The sequence below is a fragment of the Bos javanicus genome, chromosome 6, assembly GCF_032452875.1.
Source record: "Bos javanicus breed banteng chromosome 6, ARS-OSU_banteng_1.0, whole genome shotgun sequence".
In the NCBI taxonomy this organism is placed as follows: domain Eukaryota; kingdom Metazoa; phylum Chordata; class Mammalia; order Artiodactyla; family Bovidae; genus Bos; species Bos javanicus.
The window spans coordinates 105,439,688-105,467,321 of NC_083873.1; the positions used below are offsets into that span (position 1 = coordinate 105,439,688).

Sequence of the window (27,634 nt, forward strand, 5' to 3'; positions counted from 1 at the left end):
GACTGAGCATGCACGCACAGGACCCTTAAACTGATCACATCTGCAAAGCCCCTCATGCCATGCAAGGTGACATTCACAGGTTCTGAAAATTAGGATGTGGATATACTTGGAGGCCATTTTTCTTTTGACCACACATGACATTAATAATAAGAAAACAGTCATAAGGAAACATGCTTAAGGCACAAACACAGGGGTGGTACCACCAATAAACATGATGGAAATGTCACGGAAAAGGACAGGAACAGCTCAGGTATAAGTGACGATTGATTTGTTAGAGAGTTGGGGGTGATTCTCCCCCCAACATTAAACAAATTCTCCATTCCCAGAGCGAAAGATATCACATCACTTTAACCATAGAATCCCTTTCTTCAAAAGCAAGGTCATGCAGCAATCCACGTGGCAAAAGCAGACAATTTCCTTTTTAAGTGCGCAGTCCACAGCTTGCCAAGCCCTCTTCCCCAAAACACCACTGTATTTGATCTTGTCTGTCTCAACCAGAGGCTGGACGGTTGTGATGTTTCCCTTCTTAGAAATTAGGAAGCCAAGGCCTAGAGGAGGTTGGTGGACAGCAGAGTAGGGTGTTGATTGAGCTGGACCTTCTGGCTGCTTCCAGTGGTTCTTCCCACTCCTGCGTAGTGCTCAGACACCTCCAGAAATGAGAACTCCCTGCCTGCGTAAACAGCCTGTTCCATACTTGCATCTCCTCTTAAGACAGCCTGGGACCTGGAACCCTTTGCTGCAATGCTTGCACCTGGACAAATTTCGCCTAAAGCAACAAGGTACAAAGAAACTATGAGGGACTAAAAATAACTGAGAGCATGCGAAGTTGGGGCAAATTATGGACACGCATGCATGCCCCGTCGCTTCAGTCATGCCAGACTCTTTGTGACCCCATGGACAGTGGCCTCTATCCATGGGATTCTCCAGGCAAGAATACTGGAGTGGGTTTCTATGTCCTCCTCTAGGGCATCTTCCAGACCCAGGTATCAAATCCATGTCTCTCATGTCTCCGGCAGGCAGATTCTTTACTGCTGAGCCGCCAGGGAAGCCCAAATTATAGACAACAAAATACAAAAGGACCAAATGCCACTTCTGAAGAGCTGGAGCAAAAACAGGAAGTCAGAAGCAAACACAGGGTACCAAGCATGGCCCCTGTGCTCAACACCACAAAGGGGTGGGCAGAACACATAAGCCACGCCCCCTGGCCCCGCCCCTGGCCCCACCCCTGCCCACAGACCAGGCCAGGTATATTTCCCGTGGTGCCAAACAAGGTGCTCAGAGATAAGAGTGCTTTGTTTATGCACGTAGGAGCCAGAGCAAGACTGTCAGAGTTCAAACCGCAGGGCTGGCATTTGCTAGCTCTGTGTCTTTATCTAAGCTCTCCCATGGAAATAATATGATCTACTTTCTACGGTAAGGAGGGATTAACAATCTAATACACCTGAAGTGCTGAGAATGAACTAGTTCTCAATGTGGATGAGCCATTAATTAGGAGTGTGCATGGCCCATACCTAGGTGTCCCTGTTACCTCCTGGGGAGCGGGAAGGCTATCTTTTGTCCCCTTCTCCTTTTCTCCTGGCAGAGCACCCAGCACAATAAATAGCTATGATTGCTGAATGCCTGGAGTGAAATGAGCACTTTTATTAATATTAGTACAGATGCAGATTTCAATATTCTGTTTCAACCCAAGGCCAACATTTTTGTCCTTTTTATAAAGCGCACATGTAATATTTATCTTTTTTTTTTTTTTTTTTACCATTGGCCTCTCTCACTCCCTGCTGTGCTTTGAAATAAATCTTTTAAACCTTTTTCACTGTCGGGCATTCGCATGCACTGCCCATTCCAACTGTACTTAATTGGAGCATTTCCCAAGAGTTTCTCCCCAGTGGAGCCAGATGGGTGGATGGACGTCCTTGCATGCCAGGAGATCAAGCTGGAGGAATTGCTACCTTCTAACAGCTGGGAAAGATTGAAGGCAAAAGGAGAAGGGGGTGCGGGGAATGAGAGGGTTAGATAGCATCACCGACTCAATGGATATGAATTTGAGCAAACTTCGGGAGATAGCGGAAAGCAGAGGAGCCTGGCGTGCTGCCGTCCATGGGGTAGCAGAGGATCGGACACGACTTAGCGACTGAACAATAACTATCTATAATCCAGTTGCTTTTCGTAGTCAGATCCCATTGGCTCTTTCTCAACTGCCTTCTTTTTACTCCAGAGCCTCCTCCATCTGACCATCAGCCTGCTTTCCTGAAGCCTGACTTTTGGATAGTTTGCCTCCCCACGGACCCCACTACCCATCCGTGTCCCTCTGTGTGTGTGAGAGAAGGGAGGACAGTCATCTTCAGGTTTCAATCCTTCTTTTATCACTAGCTGGCTGTGAGATGGGGATGGAGCATTAACCAGGGTCCTCTGTGGGCTTCTAGGGGAGAGGGATCAAGTCCCATCCCCAACACCAAGCTCCACAAATTTTGTGTATGTGGGCACTCTACAGAAGAAAGATCTGTCCTCTCCATCAGTTTTTAAAGGCCTCTAGAAACCAGAAACCATATAAGCACAGCCTTGGAGAAGTCGCTTCACCCCTGTGGGCCTCTGTTTCTTCATCTAAAAAGTGAAGGTAATGATAACGTTCTCTGATCTCATGAAAATGTTGTAAATGCAAAAATAGATCCAAACCAAAAACTGCTGGACAAACATAGCAGAGTACAGTGAAGTCGCTCAGTCGTGTCCGACTCTGCAACCCCATGGACTGCAGCCCACCAGGCCCTCCATCCATGGGATTCTCCAGGCAAGAATACTGTAGTGGGTTGCCATTTCCTTCTCCAGGGGATCTTCCCAACCCAGGGATTGAACCAGGTCTCCCACATTGCAGGCAGACGCTTTAACCTCTGAGCCACCAGGGAAGCCCATGGACGAACATAGGGGGTGATTAATATTTCATCACAACATCTGTCAACTCAGAAGACACTTAGGTTATTTGGACTTTAAATTTTAGATTTATTTTGCACAAATTATAGTAAACTAAGGACTACATATAATTCTTAATTTTTTTTTCTTGGATGTGGACATTAGGGAAATTTAGATTAGAGGACATGGCACGGATAATAAGAAAATGGACAGAGAGCTCAGTAATGATGACAGCAGATAATACTGTGGACCAAATATAGATACAGACATAGATATAGATATCTACTTTAATCCCTACAAGAAGCCCATAGGGGAAGTTTATATCATTTCTTTTTACAGATGTCGATTCTGAGAATCGGAACAGTAAAAAGAACAGGTCGAGGTCAGACTGCAGAGCTGGGATGTGAAGGCAGGACTAGTTACTCCCAGCCCTTGTGCTGAACCATGGCGCTCTTGACCATGTCTTGTTTAATAAAACTAAAAGAATGGGGATCCTGTTGTTCACTTTACATTGTCTGTCTCCAGGCAAAATCATTTTGCCTTTTCTGGGCTCTGTAGAAATGCCTCTGATTCTTCAAGCTGTGCTTTGAATCTGGTTCAGCACCTCACCATTCAAAGGGTTAAGAAAAGCTACAGAAGACAACTGGCAAGCCCTATGTGGGCCTCATGCTTCCCTCCTGTAAAATGGGTATATTTCTGCTCCCTCGAAAGGCTGGAAGGAATGTTCCATTGGGTCTTGGTGCAGAGGCCCCATGCTGGGGTGACACGAGGGCTTATTCTGTGTTTGATGGGAAAGCTGATCAGTGAGGAAGAGAATAACAGAGGGAGGGCTGGGATAGAATGAACCACCAAGAAACCTGTGTTTGCAGCATCTCTGGGGTTGGGACCCCCTGAGAGGTGGCCATGGAGAGACACTGCACAGAGGTGAGCAGACCTGGGTCTTATCCTGCTCTGTCTTGGCTTTTTCAGGGTCTCTCTATTGATAACTGAAAAACTGTCACCAGCCATCTGGTTCTACAAGGATTAAGTCAGTAGCCACTGCAGTCACTGACCTTCAATACACCCTGAAAGGAGTTCAGGGCAGAAACCAAGAATAAGGTGATCTGTTCAAAACTGGCAGAACAGGCCTTCAGATAGTTAGATATTTTCAGAAGATTTTATGAGCCCAAAGTCTCACATATTCTCACATCTAGAAAGGCACTAAAATCATTAATGGTGACATCTGCTCCTTGTGACTTAGCAGCAAACCTTTGCTGACATGCATGCTTGACCGCATGCATCCCGCTTCACCAAAATCACATATATACTGACATTCCTCATATCTTTTTGGAGCAGTTTCTCAGAGCCAGCTAAGAGGTTGTCTCCCGGACTGCAGTCCTCATTTTGCCACAAATAAAACAACTCACAACTCTCATGGTGTGCTATTTTCTTCAGTCCACACTGTGATCTGTGTCCCCACTCAGGGCCACCCACAGCAGACAGATGGGAAGACGAAACAGGACAGGGTGTGCTAGAGCATGCACGCCCATATCCCTGACCCCTGTGAGGAGATGGGGGCCGCGTGGACCAGGCAAAGGGAGCCCTACCTTTCTCAGCTCCCTCCTGGTCGTGCTTCTCAAGTAGCAGGTAGTGTGGGCTCTTGGGCAGAAAGGGCAGGCTCACCAGCTGGACCACGGCAGGGATGACAATCACTCCAAACAGATATGGCCAGGTGCTCTCCTGAAGGGAGAAAAGGGGGTTGGTGAATGATAAGGTCACTGTTTGGGGGGAGCTGGACCCCTGGGCCAGGCAGCTTCTGCTTTCTGCACAGGGTCCCCCTTACCAAGGATAAACCCCAGGAACAAAGACTAGGGAGGGACTGGACACTGGATTTGTTACGGAATCGTTGACTGAGTCCGCCCACCTTGGCCATACTGCTCGTATGAGTTGTTTCACAACAGGAGGTCCCAAAACTAAATGGGAAAATTCAGGAGGAGCCAAAAGAAGGGAAGAAATGCCAGTCCATGATAAGTCCTGCCAACCTCCCAGAAGTCCTCCCTCTGGAATCATCTTGGCTGAGAGATACTTGTACCACCAGGAAGGACCCTGAGTCACATCAGATGTGGGCATGAGCAAGGTGGCTGGACAGAGACAACCCAGAAAGCTGACCTCACCCCCTCAAAGCATGAGACTGTGGTTTAGTTAGGGGGACCAATGACCGAAACCACCGTCCCTGGCCAGGCCTGATAGCAACCATTGCATGAGTTATCTTACACAAAGAGATTGTGGCAAGGAACACAGAGCTAACGAACTGCCACCAACCAGAATAATTCAGGAAAGGTCAAAAGAAGAGGAGACACCAGTCCATATATCCTGTCAACTTCCCAGAATCCTCCTTGCTGGAATCCATCTTGGCTGAGTGATGCCTGCACCTCCAGAAAGGACCCTGAGTCACAGTGATTGGCCAGACACAACCTGGAAATTAATCCCACCACCATAAAACCCAAGACCATGAGCCACGTGGCAGAGCAGTTCTCCTGGGTTCCCTTAACACTGCTGCTCTCCGCCCGGGTGTCCCTTCCCAATAAAGTCTTTTGCTTTCACAGCATGTGTGTCTCCTCAGAGAATTCACTTCTGTGTTAGACAAGAGCCCACTGTGGGGCCCTGGAAAGGCTCCCCCTTCCTGCAATAGGGTGACCCTGAGAAGGATGAGTTTGGGGAAGCCAAGAACTGGCTGACTGAGAGGCCCCGGGGACAGCAAAGCCAGCCTGAGGGGCTCTGGTCTTTCCAGGTTGTTGGCTGAGATCATTCTCATGGCTCCTCAAACCCCCTTCTCTTCACCTGGGGAATGGGGACAGCCGCGGCCACCTCTCAGGCAGTCGTGAGAGTGGGCTCAGATAAAGCTTTGCCTGTGGGCTCTGTGCTTTGCCAGCACCCAGTGGGTGTGCAGAAGAAGCGACTGCTCTGCTGGTGTTACCAGCCAGACACCTCTGAGGCCTGTGACCTCTGACTCATCTTGCCCTCATCACTGAAGATCAGCTGGAGCTTTTTCCCGAGTCCCCACAGAAGAGAGGGTGGTGGGGCCTCCAGACACAGGCCACCCCTGAACCTACAGCATATACCATTCAAGAGGCAATTTGAGCCCCTTTGAGGGCTTCCCAGGTGGCGCTAGCGGTAAAGAACCTGCCTGTCAATGCAGGAGATGTGGGTTCAATCCCTGGGTCGGGAAGATCCCCTGGAGGAGGGCATGGCAAGCCACTCCAGTATTCTTGCTTGGAGAATCCCATGGACAGAGGAGCCTGATGGGCTACAGTCCACGGGGGTCACACAGAGTCGGACAGGACTGAAGCGACTTAGCACACAGGAGCAGCCATTCACCTATTATACAGCTTAAAGGCAGCACAGAGCCTTTATTATTATGCTGATTAAGGCAGCATTCTCCCTGATTGTTTTTTTTTAAACCCAGGTTTACAAATGAACTCTAACTGCATCTCTGAAAGAAGAGGTCAGAAGGAGGAGTTTTGAGGGGGACAAAGAGAGGAAAACAAAGTTCTCAACGTGGAATTCTTGAGCGTTTTCTTTCCTAAGAAAGTACAAGGAGACAGTCAAGGAGAAAAGGAGATGTGTCCAGACCTGGAAAGGCTTCGCACCTGGCGAAGCTTCAGCTGGCCTCAGGTCAGTCCTGCCAGGAGGAGTCCATCCTGAGATGGAGACTGCAGTGCCCTTGTAATGGAGAAGAGCCTGTTCTGACTCCATGTTGGATCTGCTTCTTTGACTTTAACCCCTGCTTTTCGCTGCTTTTGTTATTATATGCGTGCTAGGTGGCTTCAATTGTGTCCAACCCTTTGCAACCCCTTGGACTATAACCTGCCAGGCTCCTCTGTCTATGGGATTCTCCAGGCAAGAATACTGGAGTGGGGTGCTATTTCCTCCTCCAGGGGATCTTCCCAACTCAGGGATTGAACCTGCGTCTCTTGCATTGGCAGATGGTTTCTTTACCACTAGTGCCTCCTGGGAAGTGCTGTGTTGCTGTTCTATATGCTAGATGACAGGCCAATAAATTGGAGACAAAGTGTTGAGGCAAGGAATACAACTTCATTCAGAAGGCCAGCTGACATAGAAGATGGCAGACTAGTGTCTCCAAAAAGCCATCTTCTGGGGATCTGGATGCCAGCTTCTTTTACAGAGCAGCGTGGGAGTAGGAGGTGAGGAAATAAAGAAAAAAGGCCATTTGTCTTGCAAAATAGAAGGGAAAATGTGAATTTCTTCTTTTCTCTGGCCATTCACAGGTGGGCCAGGTCAGACTGTCTCCCTGTGAGCTGAAAAATCCACTTTGTTGTTGTTGTTCAGTCGACCAGTTGTTCAGTCGATCAGCTGCATCCCACTCTGCGACCCCATGGACCGCCGCATGCCAGGTTCCCTGGTCCTTCACTGTCTCCTGGCATTTGCTCAAATTCATGTCCATTGAATCAGTGATGCTCTCTAACCATCTCTTCCCCATTCTGGACACAGTAACAACTTATATTCACAAACTCCTCCGACTTCACCAGCCAGCACCCCCTTCCATCATCTGTGAGGGACCTGTCAGGCCGATGCCAGCTTTCAGTATTGGGGAGAGCTCTGTGAATGAGGCTGGGAGAGGAGCAGGAAGGTGGACGAGTGGTCACCAGTGAAACTGAGCAGGACCCCGGGGGCCTTCCTGGTGACCAGTCCCTCCATGTCCCCTGCTTCTTATCTGTAGCAAAAGCTTTGGTCTCCTGGGCCTCCCTGAGTTTCAAAGAGCAGGATCAAGGAGTTAATCATTAGAGAAACGGGGCGATGCAGAAACAAAGAAAAGCCAGTCAAGCAAGAAAAAGTAATAGTCACTTAAACAGTTATCTAGCCACAGAGTGGCAGGGACCTTGCTTGCTCCCTGGGGGAAAGAGATGGCAACCCAATGCATGTCCTTGAGTTGTTTCTACAGAAACAAAGACCCCACCACATGGAAACTGCCGCCCACCAGCATGTAGACCCCCAGGCTGGTTGGAGTCAGCAAACTGACATCTAGATTCCTGAACCATCATCTTGTTGCCTCACCACCAACCAGTCAGGTGATAAAGATAACATTCCTTCTTGATCTTGGAAGGGGCCACGATGACGCTTAGATTTGGATTGCGTAACCTGTCAATTTACACACAGGAGTGGGATTCCAGAAATGCTGCATTGTAGATTCAAGGAAACGGAGGGTGTCCATCTCAGTTCAAAGGCTCCTGGTTGTCCTCAAAGCCAGGTTCAAGGGCCATGGAACAGCAGCAAAGCCATCCATGACCCATCCTCCAGCCAAGCTCCCACATCTCCAGCATCCCCTGGCCCTGCACTTCCTCTGCAGTCATCATTCCCAATGATCCTGAGTGGATCATGCCTCTGCACATCTGTACTTGCTGTTCCTCCTCCAGGAGTACTTTCCAGCTCCCCTCTTTCTTCCACCCAATGGCAGCTCCAAGGATGCCACCCCTGGGAGGTGCCTCTCTAATTTGATGCTGTGGGAAAAGCCTATGGTCCTTGCCCCTCATGTTCTCCACCTGCCTTTTGTCTGGGGAAATTTTTTAGCCAAAGGGTAAGTTTAATCAGAGAAGTGAGAAAATGCAGAAACAGGAAAACCATCCAACAGACTAAATAATTATAGTTTAGTTATTTAGCAAGGTCAAGGACATTTAGTCCCTTTTCAAGGACTATAGATAATATTCTGAGCCATATCCTGTGAGCTGTCTTATAGTTATTAAAACCACCATCAGGTGGAAGAAGTTAATTACATGATGACCAGACTGTAGCCATGACATAAGCCGCCACAATTTTGAGAACTGGCCTCTAAGAAATGAGAACAAACCAACGCTGGAACTGAAGATCAACTGTACTTAATCAAGGTGATGCAGGTCAGACCATCACTGACCAAGTTCAAGATGACTGTCAGAGCTGAGTGTGCTCTTTCTACATGGAGCCCCCTCCCTCCACCTGTAAAACCTCTTGCCCAACTCTGATTGTTGGTCGCGGTGGGGTGGGGTGCGGTGGGGTGGGGTGTGGAGTCAACCTCTGGACAGAAGTCTGCCCTCTCACCCAGCTGCCAGCATCCAAAATAAAGCAAACTTTCCTTTCCACCAAGCTTGCCTCTTTATAGCCTTCTGAGCAGCAAACAGCTGGACACACCTTGGGCTGTGTCTGCCTAGGGCTTCCAGTATGACCTGCGTAGGGCTTCCCAGGAGGCACTAGAGATAAAGAATCCGCCTGCCAATGCAGGAGACATAAGAGATGTGGGTTCGATCCCTGTGTTGGGAAGATCCTCTGGAGGAGGGAATGGCAACCAACTCCAGTATTCTTGCCTGGAGAATCTCATGGACCACTAGGTGCTACAGAGAGTCAATCTCAGATGAGTTTTTTTTTTTTTAATTATTTATTTTTAATTGGAGAATAATTGTTTTGCAATACTTTGTGGGCTTCATCACTCAGTTGTGTCTGACATTTTGAGACCACATGGTCCTGTAGGCTCCTAGGGTCCTCTGGTCATGGAATTCTCCAGGCAAGAATATTGGAGTGGGTTGCCATTTCTTTCTCCAGGGCATCTTTCTGACCCAGGGATCGAACCCGCGTCTCCTGTGTCTGCTGCAATGCTGGCAGATTCTTTACCCGCTGAGGGTTGGTTTCTGCCACACATCGACATGAACCAGCCATAGGTATACATATGCGCCCTCCCTCTTGAACCTTCTTTCCACCTCCCACCCCATCCCACCCCTCTAGGTTGATGAGTCTTTTTGATGCCAATTGGACCCTGATGTGTTCAGTAAAGCCTGAGGTCAGAGCCCTTCTTACACATGCTGATATCACTTGAGAGGAAAGAAAAATGGAAGTCTTGTCAGCAGAGATGATTTTTGCTTTCTCTCTGGTAAGGTGAGTGAGTCTTGCAAAAATGCGATTGTCTTCCTCTTTAGTCTACCGAGGCTTCCTTTTCAAAAATAGACTTCTAGTCTTATTTCCCGCAGGCTATAGATGACCTCAGGTATTTCCATAAATAAAACCCTCCTGGACCAGGATGAGACAGCTCGAACTTTTAAGTAGAGCTGGAATCACTGATCTTATCCCAAGTCAGGTTCTAATGTAAGGACAGTATATTGTGGTCCTCTGCCACCCCCCCCCCCCCGCCACCCCCGCCCAGTCAAGTGGAGCAAATAATACTCCCACCACCACCAGGACGGGGCTGGAGGTGAGAAGGAGTGGAAGGAGATCTCTCTCACAAGGCTAGTTGAGGGGATAAAATGGGCTATTTTCCTTTGTAAGTCTTCCTATTTAAGATCTCATCCACTAGAATCAAGGCTAGCATTTAACCAGTTCTCCACGTGTCAAGCTCAGTGCTGGATACTTTACAAATTATCTGCAATGAAATTTAAAAACATACAGTTCATGGTGTTATCGAAACACAACCTTGGTTTTCATCTCCTGTGCGTGCATGCTAGGTCGCTTCAGTCATGTCTGACTCTGCGACTCTACGGACTATAGCCTGCCAGGCCCCTCTGTCCATAGGATTCTCCAGGCAAGAATACTGGAGTGGGTTGCCCTGCCCTTCTCCAGGAGATCTTCCCGACCCAGGGATTGAACCCACGTCTCTTAAATCTCTTGCACTGGTAGGCAGATTCTTTACCACTAGCACCACCTGGGAAGCCCTTTCATCTCCTACATTTGTTCAAAATGCAATCAGTGAGAGTGCCCTTCCCTTCCCCATCTCAGTGGTTTTAAATGGTCTTAAGGCCACAGTTTCAAAATCATAATGAAATCAACCTGATTGAATGACATATTTTCTACTCCCCCAGTCCAAGCCTGCTTCGAGCTGGAGTCTGCAGTGAAAAGAGTTGGGGGTGGGGGATTGATGGTGGCTTCTCATTGTTCATCCTCCCCCTGCACTTCCCTGGCTTCTATTCAGTGTCTGACTTCTCTAAGATGAAACAGTGGTGAAGAACTGGGTCAGGTCTCTGGGGCTGGCAGATGTTTCTCATGGATATTCTTTCCTCGTGAGCATTTTCATGGGAATTCTGTAGAGTTCCATCCTTGGAACCAACCCCCCCACCCCCCCACTACAGTTTCCCTGACCTGGGAGTTTGCATCTCATTCTGTTCTGGAGAGTCCTCCCCTCCGTAGCCCCGAGGAACCCAAGGTCAAGGCTCCTGTGTATTCTGAAAGTTGTGCCCAGCACCCCAAGGGGATGAGTTGAGGCTGAAGCCCAGCCCTCTCTGACCTCCAAGCTGAGGGCCCTCGGGGCTGGTCTATTAACTATGCTTTTTATTTCCTATGTTTTATGATGATCTGATATCTTAGAGCCTTACTGATCCTGGAGATACTCCCCCTCCTAGGCTAGTTAATTTCTAGCAAATAACTTCCCTGGGATCATCCCTTTAACATACAAACCAACCAATCCAGAGCCTACATGGACCACTTCCTCTATCTAACTCTCACACACCAAGTCAATACACCCCCTCTCCTAAATTACCCCAGGGCCAGGTAGTAGGCAACTTGAGATAGCCCCTGTAGTCCTGGGGACACCTGTAACTATTCAGACTATGCCATCCTGAGCCTGCCTAAGCTTCTCTACCCAGACTCACCCATTCCTTCCATGGAAGTCACAATAAAGGCTCTGGGCCATGCCCTGCCTGAAAGGTTGTTGTTGAATCACGCGAATACACCAGGATTCTTGGCCTCTGGAGGAGAAGAATTCAATCCGGGGCCAGAGACGAGGCTTGATCGCTCAGAGCTTTTGTGTAATAAAGTTTTATTAAAGTATAAAGGAGATAGAGAAAGCTTCTGACATAGGCATCAGAAGGGGGTGGAAAGAGTACCTGCTTGCTAGTGTTAACAATGAAGTTATATAATCCAAAGAATATCTGGAGGTTGTAAAGACCTCATCAGACCTACTCCCATAATTTACATTTTAAGATAACACTGTCCTTAGGCAAGATACATCCTTGTAAAGACCAGGTCTACTCCCATAATTAACATTTTAAGATAACAGAAGGTTGAATCCAAAGACTGTCCTTAGGCAGGATACATTATTGTTATATAATCCTAAGGAATGTGGAGAAAGAAAAAAAGTTTGTCCTTTCTTCCTCCTTGAGAATTCTAGACCCCTCTCTCCTTGGGGACCCCTAGACTCCCTATCAATCTGCCTAGGAAATGACTCTCTCATGCCCTCCCTCCTTCTGCTCCTGACCAGCCCTGGAGCTTCCTCGTGTGGCCCTGCATGGGGTGGCGTGCCCCCTCCACTGGAGAACTATGAATCATAGACTCTTCTTTCACAGGAAGCATCTGTGTCTATTACCCTTTCATGACAGTGACATTAAAGTTGAATTCCAGGTACATTTTAGGGCATCTGGGTCACTCTCTCCCTAGGCATGGTACCACATCAGTTCTTGCTGCAGGGGACCACTTCTTTCTGGAATCCCTCGCCCCTTGCCTTCCAGGACACCCCTGTCCTAGTTCTCCTCCAGTTTCTTTGAGCCCCTCCCCAGGGCTTTGAGCCCAACACTCTTTTCTGTTCATCCCATGGCTTCCCTCAGGACAGTGGTTTTAGACATGGTTGCAGATTGGAATCACCTGTGGGATAATGAAAATGACTGATGTTCCTGGTCTCCCACAGGTGGAGATTTGGGGTTAATTGGCCTGCAGGTGTGGCTTGGGTACTGGGTTGTTCGAGCTGTCTGGGTGGCTCTGGAAGCAACCAATTGAGAGCCTAGCACCTCCCCTCCACCTGCTGTAGACAGTGGTGTGTGACCCAGAACTGAGGGGGTCATCCTCTACCTGCCAGGACTGTTGTCAGCTATGGGGCTACAGTTGGGTCCCTGCCTTCCCCTTAGACAAGCCCTGGAAGGATGCTTCCTCCACAAGACTACTCATCCATCCTTAGGAGCAAACTGCATCCAATGGCCGGAGAAGGCAATGGCAACCCACTCCTGTACTCTTGCCTGGAAAATCCCATGGGCGGAGGAGCCTGGTAGGCTGCAGTCCATGGGGTCTCGAAGAGTCAGACACGACTGAGTGACTTCACTTTCACTTTCATGTATTGGAGAAGGAAATGGCAACCCACTCCAGTGTTCTTGCCTGAGAATCCCAGGGATGGGGGAGTCTGGTGGGCTGCTGTCTATGGGGTCACAGAGTTGGACACAACTGAAGTGACTTAGCAGCATCAGCAGCACCCAATGGCTAGCTGGTACAGGGGCACCAAGGCCTTCCCTCCCCTCCTCTTCCCTCTTGGATGGACCCTCCCAGGTCCAGAGCTCCCTGCAGGCTGAGACCTCTGTTGTGACTAAGGGCAGCTCACCCTCTCCTTGTACTGAGTCCTTCTTCCTTTATCACCTGGAGGTGTTGATCTGAGAACACTCCCCAGTCAACTTCCTGCTCAAAAATCCCCATCTCAGGGTCTCTTCCCTGGGGAACCCAACCTAAGACCCATGTATGGGGCCATGACCCCAGATCTCCACATCCAGCCCACACCTCTTACTGGGGGCTCCTCACACTCATTTCCAGTTGCCCAGTGGACAGCTCTGCTCATAACCCTTGAGTTCCATAAGCTCCACCACCTCCCAGCCCACCCACGCCTGTCCCTGGACCACAACTGGGGCCATCACCATCCATGCAGAAGTCCAATTTGGAAACCTGATGCACCTCCATTCCTGCCTTTAACCCACAACCGTCTCACTGCCATCCGAACTGCTGCCTACCCTAAGACAGTTCTGTCGGCTGTTTCTGAAATCTCTGGGCATCTCCTCCCCTTCTTACTTGCTAGCATATGCCTTAGGGGAGGTTCTGACAGCGATTTTGCCTGGATTCTACCAACACATCTTAACTGTCCCCAAATCCCCCTGCTTCCCTTTGCATTCCCCTCACTGTCTCAGAGTGATCCTTCTAGAATGTGAATCTGATGTTCTAAGCTACTTCTCTGTCTGAAACTTTCAGCAGCTCCCTACTGCCCTCGGGATCAAGTTAAAATCTCTTAGCCTGGAATACAAAGCCCTCTGCCTGATGCGAACCCATCCAGGATTCCAGCCTTGCCACTGGTAAGACCCCAGCCCTCTGCTCCTCTGTTCTGATCCTGCCAACCCATGGGCGTTTCTGAGTCTAACAAGCAGAGTTCAGGATGCTGTGCCTGTGCACGTGCTGCTTCCTCTCCCAGGGATGCCTGCTCTTATCTGCAGAATAGCTGTGTATCCTCCCAGCTTCAGCATTTCCTCCTCTGGATGACACCTCTTCCCAGTGCAGAATTCCATGAAAGCATTTGCTACCTGTGTAACGCGTATTTCTTTATGGATGCATCACTCTGTCTAGACTGAGCGCCTCAGGGCCACCCCCTGCCGTGTTCTTTTCTATTTCTTCCCAACACCCAGCACCTGGCAGGCGTTCAGTAAATGCCTCCAGTCTGGATGCATGTTGGGTAAGAAGAATGGTACAGGTAAGCGGTGCTGCAGCTGAAGATGGAGACCCATGAAATGACACACATCCCTGCTTCTTAAGTAAGATATTGGGTTGGCCAAGAAGTTTCTTCAGGTCTTTACATAACATCTTATGGAAAAAGCTTTTTGGCCAATCTAATATCTATCTATCTATCTATGCCAAACTTTCCTATTCAAGGGCTAAAGTAGCATGGTATCCTATTCAAGGGCTAAAGTAGCATGAAGACCATTCTCCTATAAAGTACTGTTATAATTTCCAGTCTATAGAAGAGAAAACTGAAACCCAGCAAGGTCGAGTAGATCAAGCAAGCTCACATGAGAACCTAGGTGGGGGGGAGGCTGCAGAGTAGAATGGGAGCCTGACTCTTCCGATTTGTTCAGGGGGCTCTTTTGTGACATTATTGCTGATACCACGCATTTCTCTTTGAGAAGCAATAGCCATCACTTTCCCTCGTGGCAGCTGCAAGCTGAATAGCGAATTGATATGCAGATGACATTAGGCTGAGCCAGTCCTGCTCTTCTATAGAAAGTTCTGTACAGAACTCATCGGAGTTCACTCGAGCTCAATTCCAGTGGTTCATGCTGGTACTGAAATGGGCTCCACCAAGCCGAGGTGCAGCAGGCATGGGGGCAGCCACTCAGGGAGGGATAAACAGTCACTTTCCAAAGGGATGTTTTGTGAAATGAAAGGGTGATGATACTTATCACAAGCTGGGTCTCACCAGGGAACCAGCATCAGTCGATGAATGTCCACAGAACCCTTGACCTAGATGTCCCCACAAGCACCTTCCAGAGAAGACCCCGCAGACCGCAGCTCACAGAGCCCTGGAGCAGCGACCACGGGCCCGGCTGTGTCCGCCCCACCTTCCACCACCTTAGAATGGGTCAGCCTGTCACCATCTCCCCAACAGACCCTGCAGAAATCAACACCACCCGACACCCCCAGGGTGCAATCCAGATGCTAAGACGTTCAGGTCATTGCAGCAAGTGTGCTGTTCTAGAATGGCTGTTCCCGGTACATATTCATGGTCTGACTTCAACAAGAGAGACCTCAAGCGCACGACTGGATGATTACCCTTGTATTTCTCTGTCTTAGCAACAATAGTGAAATTACTCTCCCAGGGCATAACATTCACAACTCAGAAAGCTGTTCCAAGTATTAGACGTGAGTTAAGTGACCTGCTTGAGGTCATCTTTCAAGAAACACCATCTTCCTCTCCTTCCCTGAAACAGGTTTCTGCTTTTTAAAGGGTTCAAGTGTCTTCTGCCTTGCTTGGTTCTTGAGCAATCTGGAAAGTAAGGTCAGCAGCTATTATTCCCATTTTATAGACAAGGAAATTGAGGCTGGAGAGGTGATGGGCTAAAAGTCCTGCTGCAAAATTTTCCATGAAATCAACCTTGTCCCTTTCTCATTTCAGAGAAAAATCTGCATTTTTTAAAAGTTTGTTGACCTGCAGAGTCCCTCCCTGAGCCACCTACAGTGATAGACTGGCGCTAAGCACGTGCGAATTTGTTGAGTGCTTCACAGAGTGACCCAGTTTCACCCTCACAATACCCCTGCTATATTCCCATTTGACAGATGAGAAAACCGAGGCACCAAGAAGTTATGCATTCATATTCAGGCATCTTATAAATGGTAGAGTGGCACACCCACCCCTAGCAGTAAGGTACCAAGCTCTGTGTTCTTAAGCCCTGGGCAGTCCAATATCCCTGCTTATACACTTACAGAATTCACCCTTCTCTTTCCTGAGGGCATTAAACCAGCATTCCTCTCTAAATGATGCTCCCTGAACTTGAAGCCCATTATTAATCCTCTTGTCAGCCTTCTGTGTTCAATCTGGATCATCCTGGTTTCTGGTCTCACTGTTCAGACCCACTCATACCTCTGCTCTGTCTGCCACCTCCTTCTACAATCAGATCATCTGAGATCAGATTAGTGTTCACCAAATGGAGCTCAAGAGATGAAGACAAAATGTGGTTTGTTCTAAGGCTCACAAAAGCCCAAGGATGCAACACGATTTGGACTTTTTCTATCAATGACCTGGATTCTGGGGACATGGAAGGTGTGGCTGTCAGTGGTCAGGAACCAGCCTGGTTAGCCAGGAGCTCTGTGACCTAGGGTCACAATCTTGGGCCTTTCACAGTCTCACTCAGCTTCAGTGTTAGGCCCAAGTTGAGATTCTGGTTCTTCTACTTACTAGCTCTGGGGCCTTGAGTGAATTCTGCATCCTCAAATTCTCTCTGGAATCACTCCAGGAGAGCAATTAACAGCTATTTTGCAAGGTTGCTATGAGGTTGACTAGGTGATAGTCTAGCATGGGCCTGGTACATGATTGGGAGCCACGAGCTGTTGCTTCCTTTTTCCCTGTGCTGTGGTTCTGAACCAACACAAGTGACCATCCTAATTGAAGGGTGGGCCTGAGGTTAGGGGATTCCCTTGTAGCTCAGAGGTAAAGAATTTGCTTGCAGTGCAGAAGACCCAGGTTCAATCCCTGGGTTGAGAAGATCCCCTGGAGAAGGGGACAGCTATCCACTCCAGTATTCTTGCCTGAAGAATTCCATGGACGGAGGAGCCTGGCGGGCTGCAGTCCATGAGGTCCCAAAAGGTTGGTGTTTGGCTTCCATGCTTGCTATTAACATATTTTAGGATTCCCTGGTAGCTTAGCTGGTAAAGAATCTTCCTGCAATGCAGGAGACCCCAGTTTGATTCCTGGGTTGGGAAGAAGATCCCCTGGAGAAGGGATAGGCTACCCTCTTCAGGTTCTTGGGCTTCCCTGGTGGCTCAGCCAGTAAAGAATCCTCCTACAATGTGGGAGACCTGGGTTCAATCCCTGGGATAGGAAGATCCCCTGGAGAAGGGGACACCTACCCATTCCAGTATTCTGGCCTGGAGAATTCCATGGACAGAGGAGCCTGGCAGGCTACAGTCCATGGGGTCACAAAGAGGTAGACACGACTGAGCAACTTTCAGTCACTTCACTCCAAGTTTAGATCTGCTGCTCCGAGCCTGCAACTTTGTGTCTGGGTCGAATGTATGAAACCCACCTCTCAGACCTGAGCGGGAAGTCTGGGAGTTGAAGACCAGCCTACCCACAATCAGGGACTCCCATCTCATTTCCTCAGCCACTGTCCCTCCTCTTTGGATGCTCTCTCCCCCCTGGGGGTCTCTGTCAGCAATCTGATGCCCCTCCCCGGACATGGACACCCCTGGTGGTTTTTTGTGGAGCCCACTGACAAGCACGCACGGCAGCCCTCCCTCCCGGGCACTGACTTCTTATCTGTAAGATGCTAGGCTGCACACTTCCTGGGTGCACACTTCTGTCCCTCCCACCTCTGAGCACGCTCCATTCTCTGCCCGCTTTGGCATGGGCTGCATTTTCAAAGCAATGCTAATGTCTCATTTCCTTAACTTATTCACATTGCCATGCATTCGATCTGTGAAAGTTTCCTGAAGGACAAGGCAGGTTTGAGGTCAGTAAGAGCAAGGGGAGAGCAGTAGGTGGGGTAGGGGGCTGGCATGGAGCCCTGGGCTGTGTTTTAGTTTTTCCCAGTGATCTCCATCATCAGCTTTCTCATGACCCCTCTTACCACACTGTGGGTGGGTGCCTCCCAGCCCCCAGGTACCTGCCGCATTCTCATGGGGAGGGCTTCCACTCAGTAACATCATTTTTCATCAAGAAGGGGGCTTTTTCAGAGCCTCACATTTTCACCTTATCTTTGAAATACCTTAAATGTTAGGAGGAGACCGAAGTCAAAAGAAGCACAGAGATTTCAAAAGGAGGACCATTTTCTGGCGTTGTTTCTTGTCCTCAGCCACTCGGCATGTGGACATCCCTCCTTCCAGGCTGTGTGTGATTCAGGGAGCAGGTGTGTGGGTGAGCATGGTGGGGTGGGGGTGGGCGTCTGGGAGAAAAGACTGGTTGGGCTGCTGAAGACCCCCCACACACACACACAGCATTGCTGTGTCCAGGAGTCTAAGAAGGAGAGGCCACAGTTTGTCATGGAGAGAAGCTGCCAGGATCACACTCTTTAGTAGCGTGGTACTCAAGGCATTCTATGCAGCTCTGGCTGCAGGTCAGAGGTTCCTTTGTCAGTGGTTTCAAGCTCTTTCAAAGAACTGTTCTCTGACACTTCTGATCTTTGTGTATGCTGTTGTCTTTCCCCAGAAGCTCCTTGACTTCCGGTGGCCTGCCTGGCAAACTCTTACTTCTTCTTTTAATACCAGCTCAGATGTCACCTCCATGTGGGTCCTGCCCTGACACCAAAGGCAGTTAAAGGACTCCTCATGGATGCTCCACTGGCACACGCTTCTATGACTGCTCAGCAACACATCATCTGGTAAATTTCTCTTGGTGCCTGCTTCACATGCTGGAGTCCAGCTCGGTCAAGAAGCTGGCTGCATGGAAAGTCACTGCCGGCCAGTGACATATTTGAGCATTTTGCAAATGCACTGCCAAATGTTTAATCTTGGACCATTTGGAAAAAATCAGCCATAGGCACATAGAAAACTAAAGATGTAAGAAATAACAATCGAGGAATTATTAACTCCAAGAAAAACAAAAAGCTTCATGAGAAAGGAAAGTCATGAAAGTACATAATCGTAATAATATAAATATTAGCCAGTGAATTATAAGAAACTGCTATAATTACATGGTAGGACAGAGCAAGAGGAGAGGAAGGATAGTGTTGTAAGTGTGGGCTTGGACCTCAACTGTTACAATAAGACATCAATGAGAATGTCCAAAATGAACGAATCCAGACATAGTGTTATAACAAATTATTTACGTACAGACATAGTTTTGTTATAAAGAACTGGCTCAAATCATTTTAAAATATAGGGGAATTATCAAATAGTTAAAAGAGTTATAAGGGGCTCAAGGGGGTAAAGCAAATGGACCTCTCTTCCCTCTTACATTCCCTGTAAGTCTCTTGTGTGCATGCTAAGTCGCTTCAGTTGTGTCTGACCCTGCGGCCCCACAGACTATATAGTCCGCCAGGCTCCTCTGTCCATGAGATTCTCCAGGCAAGAATACTGGAGTCGGTTGCCATGCCCTCCTCCAGGGGATCTTCCCCACCCAGGGATCAAACCTGTGTCTCTTACATCTCCTGCATTGGCAGGTGGGTTCTTTACCACCTAGCCACCAGAGAAGAAGCCTTATAAGCCTCTTAGCAATGTTACATTTTTAAAACCATTATCATGTAATATTTTGACTAAAAAAATTTAAAATTTGCTTCAAATCAAACGTGAAGTTGAGACATGAATACATTTTATTTGGGGCACTTTTCTGGAATCATGCACACTTTCCTTTGGAATTCCAGATGGTAAAATCCCTGGTCTATAGGCTCAAATCCATTTGCTGTGATTCAGCTTCACAACTGGAGCTGGTCTGGGCCTAAGAAACTTGAACATTCATGCCTGGGTCTGATGGATGGGTGTGTATGCGCAGGATGGAGAGGGAGAGGATTTCTGTCAAATCATGCCATTGTCAACACCAAGTCCTCCTGGGCAGGGGCCCAGGCTGCTAACTGGGTGTTATTCTCCCCTCAGTGTCCAAAACTCAGAAAGGAATGTTTATCAGTGAGTGCTGCTTGGGAAGCTGAGAGGTCAATTTCCAAGTGAGAGGAATCTTATTCTTCCAAACACGGAGACTTCCAATCCGCTGGAAGAAACATCTGCCTGGGGTTTTCTTTTCCCCAGGGCCCTGTGCCTTCCCAGCTCACTCAGACTCCATTAAACCATGCAGACTGGCACTGGAGAAACAAAAGAGTTCCTTCTGCCTGGAAAAAAACAAGCTCTGCTTCCACTAGACTGAGATGGCCTCTCCATCCAAGTAAGCCCATAAGAGAGGTGCACAGCCTCTCCCCTCCACCCCCAAAATGTGTCTTCAGTCAGACAGCATCATCTCTCCCACACCAGGCAGTGCAGGAAAGAGGAAGGTGAATCCGAATGAGAGTGGTCCAGCCCCTAATGGGCTTATAGGCAGGATGAAACCAGAGGCAAGCACAAAGAAAGGGCACGTCCTGATGTTATCCGAATGGACCAAAGACATGGTAAAGGGCTATTATGAGGATTCAGCAGAGCGAGCAAAAGCTTTTGTCCAAAGTATCAGGCCAAGTGCAGGGGATGTTCAGCTTCTTTCTATTTTCAGAAGGGCTGTTCAGTTATATTCCTTTACTGGAGTTTGGATTTGGATCTTTCTGGAAAGCTGAAGGATGTGGATTGAGAGACAGAAAGACAGCAAATGGTACCAGAGTGTGGAAACTGGAGGAGGATTTTGGTATGGTGGAGGAGTAAGGGGGGATTTGGAAATATGGGTAATTGAATGGGGCTAGAGGTTAGATCCGGAGAAGGCAATGGCACCCCACTCCAGTACTCCTGCCTGGAAAATCACATGGACGGAGGAGCCTGGTAGGCTGCAGTCCATGGGGTCGCTAAGAGTCGGACACGACTGAGCAACTTCACTTTCACTTTTCACTTTCATGCATTGGAGAAGGAAATGGCAACCCACTCCAGTGTTCTTGCCTGGAGAATCACAGGGACGGGTGGGCTGCCATCTCTGGGGTCTCACAGAGTCGGACACGACTGAAGCGACTTAGCAGCAGCAGCAGCAGCAGAGGTTAGATCACTTCATGGCAAATAGATGGGGAAAAGGTGGAAAAAGGGTCAGATTTCATTTTCTTGGGCTCTAAAATCAATGTGGATGGTGACTGCAGCCATGAAATTAAAAGACACTTGGTCCTTGGAAGAAGAATAGCTATGTCAAACCTAGACAGTATTTTAAAAAGCAGAGAAAGCACTTTGCCAACCAATATCTATATAGTCAAAGCTATGGTTTTTCCAGTAGTCATGTATAGATGTGACAGTTGGACTATAAAGAAAGCTGAGTGCCCAAGAATTGATGCTTTTGAACTGTGGTGCTGGAGAACACTCTGGAGAGTCCGTTGGACAGCAAGGAGATCAAAGCAGTCCATCCTAAAGGAAATCAGCCCTGAATATTCATTGGACTGATGCTGAAGCTGAAGCTTCACTATTTTGGCCACCTGATGCGAAGAGCCAATTCATTGGAAAAGACCCTGAAGTGGGAAAAATTGAGGGCAAGAGGAGAAGGGGGTGGCAAAGGATGAGAGGGTTGGATGGCATCATTGACTCAACGGAATGAGTTTGAGCAAACTCAGGGAGATAGTGATGGACAGTGAAGCCTCATATGCTGTAGTTCACGGGGTCACAAAGAGTTGGAAACGACTCAGCGACTGAACAACAGCAACAAGAGGTTAGGTGGCTTAGAATGACAGACTGGGCCCCAGTTCAGGAGCTTTGGGTGCCAAGCTGAGGAATTTAGGCTTCATTTGCTGAACATGGGATCCATTGCCTGGCCAGGTGGCAACTATTAATATTTACAAAATTAGGCAATAACCACTTTTCCATGTAGTAGCTTTTCTAATGCTTAGACAGATAGCCCTGTGAAGTGTGTATTATTGTGCCCATTTTATAGATACAGAAACTGAGACCAGCAGGGAGAGGGAAGAAGCCAGATTAGATGAGGTTCCTGCAGAGGCATCTCTGGGAAAAGGCTAGGATTCTTCCTGTAGCAATTTGTCTCTACGCTCCCATGCTTCATATGCATCTCGGCCCCAGAAGTATCCTCCCGCTTGCTAAAGTGGCCTGAATTGGGGCCCAATCTCTCATTCTAATCCATCTAACTTCTAGCACCATCCAACTACCCGTATTTCTAAATCTAAATCCTGCCCTCACCACCTCCCCTCTGTTTTGTTTCACAGAATTCATTACTGCCCAACTTTAAATATTTATTTGTCTCTGATCTGTGTCCTCCATCAAAATGCAAGGTTCATATGGGCAGTGGTCCTTGTCTGTTTTGTTTTCTTCTAGATAGAGCCTAGAACAGTGCCAGGCATACAGTAAGAACTCAATAAATGTTTGTCAAATGAATGAATACATCATCAGGAGACAAAGTCCAAATGGCCTGGGCTCCTGCTGGCTGCAGATACTAGAGGGTGCCTGACCACAGGCTGACTCTGGGTGAAGGACCCAAGAGAGCCCCATACTTTGTGATCTAGGTCTTGGGCAGAGGTTCTCTGTAAAGTGAGAGTCCTGGGCTAGACGACTTTGGTTATAGGCAGACATGGTGATACAAGTGAGGGTCTGGGTCAGACTGCCTGGGCTGAGTCCTGGCCAGGACTCCTGCTAGTGGGTGGCCTTGGGCAAGTTCTCCAAATTCTATGAGATTCAGTTTGCTCATCTGCAAGATGGGTTTAATAATAGTAGTCACATCCTAGAGGATTGCTGTGTATTTTGGGGATCACATCAGACAATGGCAGTGAAGAACTCAACTCAGTTCCTGAAATAGGATGACACCTTGGAAATGGGGGAAGTGTTTTGACCCATTTATTCAATAGCATCTTCTGTGAAACTTCTGGGTGAAGGGCACATGTGCCAAGGATGACAGGTGAACTGGCTACTCCTGTCCTCACCGAGGGGAAAGGAAGGACCAGGCAGTGTGCTCGGGGGTCTCACATATGGTAACACACTCCTAATGCCTCCCCAGGTTCAAATCATGTCCAAGATCACTGGCCAGATAGCTCTGGGCAGGGCTTCCCCTTTGAGTCTCCATTTTACTATCTGCACAATGGGATGATGACAGAACCTACTTCTCAGGTTGAGGCTAATTTAAGTGAGATGATGTGGATAAAGCCCACTGCTTGGCACAGGGAAAGCATTTTGCAAATTCTGGTCTTTCTACTCCACTGTGTAAATGAAGGACCATCCTGAGCCTCCCAGTGGGGGTCTGGGGTTCAGAAGCACTGAGTACAAGGCAGTCGAGCAAATCAAACGTCAGGATGGGACTGAGCTGCCATCGTGGAGGCTCAGCCCTCAGGAGCCTCCTCAGACCATCCCTGTAAAGCTTACCCCCATCCCAGGGTGATGGTGGGGTCCCCATGAGGTGACTCAGGACCTATTTCCAAGACACAGTGGCTGCTACATGGTGGAAGTGATGGGGCTGGGCCTGGTAGCCAGGAGCTGAGGGTACCAACCTCCTCAGCACTTGTGCAAACCAGAGTCGGGCACTGATTAACCCTGAGACTTGTTCTCCCCATCTGAGAAATGGGTCTAATGATGGCACTGCCCAGGGGAGGATGAGCCATTGCACAAAGAGCCTGGGAGGCTGCAGGTGATGTGATCCCTTTGCACACCTGTATTGCAGTGTGTAGATCACAAGGCATTTCAGATCCACCTTCTTCTTGTCTTTCCAAGAGCCTCGTGAGACAGAGATGATGAAATGGCCAAATTCCTGGAGATGATGAGGGTGCACAGTGTTGTTCAGAAGGACTTCTTGAAGAGAACGTGTTATAGACCAGCCAGACAGTAAGAGCTGACTGTGGGTAGGGAGCAATTTTATATATATTCTGTTTAGCTGGGTTCTGTCTGAGACAGGCCAAGGCCAAAACAGCAGGGTTTCTAGCAACCTGCCTTCAAACTCCAGCTCCACAGCTCATTACTTGTGTGATCTTGAGCACATCTGTACAGCTCTCTCTGCCTCAGTGTTCTCGTCTGCGAAATGGGGATGATACAGACCGTACCTAATCTGTAGGGTTATTTCATGGATTTCCTGAATTAACAGGTAAAACAAACCCATAGCAAATGTGAACTTTTGGAGCTTGGAGCCCAGGTCTGATGATGCAATGACCTTGCTCTTTGCCTGACCTTTGCTGAATTGTTCCCTCCCAGGCATACCAGCCTGGCTGCCAGTGAAGTTGCTCAGTTGTGTCCGACTCTTTGCGACCCCATGGATTGTAGTCAACCAGGCTCCTCCATCCATGGAATTTTCCAGGCAAGAGTACTGGAGTGGGTTGCCATTTCCTTCTCCAGGGGATCTTCCTGACCCAGGGATTGAAACCCAGGTCTCCCGCATTACAGGCAGACACTTTACTGTTTGAGAAGCCTGACTACTGGGGCCACTAAACCACAGGGCACGAACCTTATGACCAAGCAAACCTCCAGAGCTGCTCATCTCTCCTTCATGGGGCTCATGGAATTCTCTCTCCCCTCCAACACCCACTCCAGGCCACGTACTCAGAGGGCAGCTGGGCTAATTGTTTTTCCCTGCAGCTGTCTTGAAGACAGAACAGCAAAGTTAAGGCAAGCTTCAGAGACTGTCTTTAAAATTCCAGATGACATGGCTTCAAGACCAATTAAATTTATCTTTGTATCCCTTCAACCTTCCTTGCTTGCAGACTGAGATACCAGCCGAGCTGACTAGGGGCTGTGGTGCCCCCAGCCCAGGAGCACATGTCACCCAGAGCATTAACCATCACGCAGAAGCCAGAGCAGACAGGAGCCCTGCAGTGACGTCTATAAAGGCCCCTCCTTTTAGACACAAAGAACTCGAGGTCAGGAGAGGGGACCGCACAAAGCCAGTGGCCTGCAGCTTGCTCATACACATCACAGCAGATAAGCCTGGGGGTATGTTTGTGTTCTCAGGAGCAAAGAAGCATTAGAAAATTCACGAACTGGGGCATTCATCATTCCAATGTCAAGAAAAGTTTGTGTATTCCCTCTACATTTAGGGAGCATCTCAGTGTCACAGACCCCACCATCAGATCTATGATGATACAAAGAGCTAAGACCTCAGACCTCATTTCTTGGGAAAGACCATCACATGGACAACCACTCAATTCCATAGCAGACCCAGCCAACTTCCTAAGAGAGGAGTAGCTTTTGCAGAAGACTAAGGTGTGTGCGTGCTCAGTCATGTCCCATTCTTTTTGACCACATGGACTGTAGCTTGCCAGGCTCCTCTGTCCATGGGATTTTCCAGGCAAGAATACCAGAGTGGCTTGCCACTTCATCCTCCAGGGGATCTTCCCAACCCAGGGATCAAACCCGCATCTCCTGCATTTCCTGCCTTGGCAGGCGGGTTCTTTACCACTGAGTCACGTGGGAAGCCCAAAGACTGATGTGGGAACAGCTAACTAGTATCTCACAGGAGAGAGATGATGCGGTGAGGGGGTCCAGCATATAGCTTGCACAAAGTGAACCCAAATGGAGCTAATTAGGGTGCGAGTTCTAAGAACTGTCTGTGTATCACTGCATCTAATTTTCACAACTCAAGTGAGCTGTGCATACTTATCCCCATTTTACTAACGAAGACACACAGAGGCTAAGGAATAATTCTTTTTCCTATTGTTGGAGAGGGAGACTGAATGGGACCCAGGAAGCTAATGGGACCCACACTGCCCCACTGGAAAGCCTGAATTATCTAAAAGAGAAAATTCAGAGCTCAGAAGGATGCCTGAAGGAGACTGGGCATCACCCTGTGAGGAACTCTGAAGTGGCAGGGAGGATGAAGATGTGACAGTCTCTAATTTTCTTTTTCCCTAGTTCCCATCAAAGGAAATTCATCCTGCGAGTGCTCCCAGCCCGCTAGAACGTTTTCTCCTGCTACAGAAAACATCTGAGCCATGCCCCGAGTGAGATTCTTCATTTCAAACAGAAAAGGTGTGATTTCTCAGTTACTGGAGACATGAAGAGTCTCATCAGGTGAAAGTGCTGTTGGACTGTTTGCGACTACTTTAATGTGGATGAATACGTGTCTTCTCATATTTTGATAAGAATCAAACTGTCCTTTCTTCCTGGGCTTGGATGAAGTACAGAGAGTCCAAGATGAAAAGCTTATAGAAAAGAAGTGCTGTCGTGTACTCCTTTTGACAGGACAGCCTGCCTGACTGCCTGACTTCCTATGCCAGGACTCTAAGCTTTGGGGTGCCTCCCCCTGCTCCTCATCTGCAAGTCCCGCTCTGCAGGCCCTACGGCACAGACGTCATGGCTTCAAAGCCAGGGAGCTCAGGCTCCAACTAGGCTCTCCTGCCTTCTTGCTGTGGCCATTTGGGGTCATTATTAAACCTCTCTGAGACTGAACTTTTAATCTTTAACATAGAAAGTAATAATATCTATTTCCAAGAACTATTACATGAGTTAAATGAGATCTTGGCTGACATCTATTTAGCATCAGTTCCAGGTACTGTTTTGAAGCGCTTGACATCTATTTCCTTCTTTAAGCCTTGCAAAAGCCCCAACGAACCAGGTGTCAATGTAATTGCATTGAATAGGTAAGGCAACGGCTAAGAGAGGTTCCGAAACTTATTTAAAGTTCCCCAGCTGTGCGCGGTGGGACTGGAAGGCAGACTCAGGCAGCCTGACACCAGAACTAGAGCTACAGGGGCCGCTCTGTGTCCCGCCCTCGGGAGTTCATTCTGCTATGATAGAATCACATTTCTCTCCTCTTTTTAATCGCTCATGGAATTCCAGTACGAGGTCCTTAGTATTTTGTAGATTAACAATAATTATTGTGATGAAATCACAGTCATTAATATTAGCTCTGCATACAATGTGCCAAGAAAGAGCTACTGTCCTGAAGCAAATATGGAATATTTACAAAAGTTGATTGCAAGCCAGCCACAGAGGAACCTTAACATGTTGCCCATAGGAGAAATTTAAGAGTTACTTTCTACTCACACAACAAAATAAAAATCGCAGTGAGTGACAAGAACAAAGATGCATCTACTGGGAATTGAAAACATTATTCTAATTAATTGTTTGGAGTATGGAATCAAAATGAAAAATTATGTAGAAACAGTAACATTGAGAAAGTGACATACTAAAATTTTTCAGAATATTGGCAGACCTGTGTTCAAAGAAAAAAATGTATGAATAAGAACGGGACAAAGCGGAAATCAATAAAACTGGAAAGCAATAAAATGGATAATAGAGCTTAGCCTTGCAAATAAAATCAGATGCAACCTTTTGAAAATGTTATCTGAAAGAGAGAGAGCAAAAATCAAATAAACAAAATTCAATCAAAAGAGAAGATATAAAGAATAGGCATAAGGATATTAAAACATAGTTGTATGTGGGGCTCCCTGGTGACTCAGTGGTAAGCAATGTGCCTGCCAGTGCAGGAGACACAGGTTCAATCCCTGATCCAGGAGGATCCCCCACGTCACGGAGCAACTAAGCCTGTGTGCCACAACTGTTGAGCTGTATTCTAGAACTCGGAGCCTCAACTACTGAGCCCAGGTGCTGCAACTATCAAAGCCTTTGAGCCCTAGAGCCCCTGATCTGCAACAAAAGAAGCTACTGAAATGAGCAGCTCTTGCCCTGCAGCTAGAGAGTAGTCCCCGCTCTTTTCACAACTAGAGAGAAGCCCACGCAGCAAGGAAGACCCATAAATTATTTTTAAAATTATTTTTAAAAAGCATTAAAAAAAGAA

At 48.0% G+C, this 27,634-nt stretch overlaps 1 protein-coding gene across 8 annotated transcripts in view; it reads right to left on the minus strand.

Moving 5' to 3' along the window:
* The window catches only part of SLC2A9 (solute carrier family 2 member 9), a 232,815-nt gene that overhangs the window by 130,393 nt on the left and 74,788 nt on the right, over window positions 1–27,634 (minus strand). For all 8 annotated transcript variants that reach the window (XR_009737120.1, XM_061420818.1, XM_061420816.1 and 5 more), the window contains one exon: window positions 4,491–4,623. Coding sequence is in view for 7 of the 8 variants with exons in the window: in XM_061420818.1 (XP_061276802.1) it covers window positions 4,491–4,623 (133 nt within the window). In the remaining variant the exon portion in view is untranslated. The remainder of the gene's footprint in view (window positions 1–4,490; window positions 4,624–27,634) is intronic.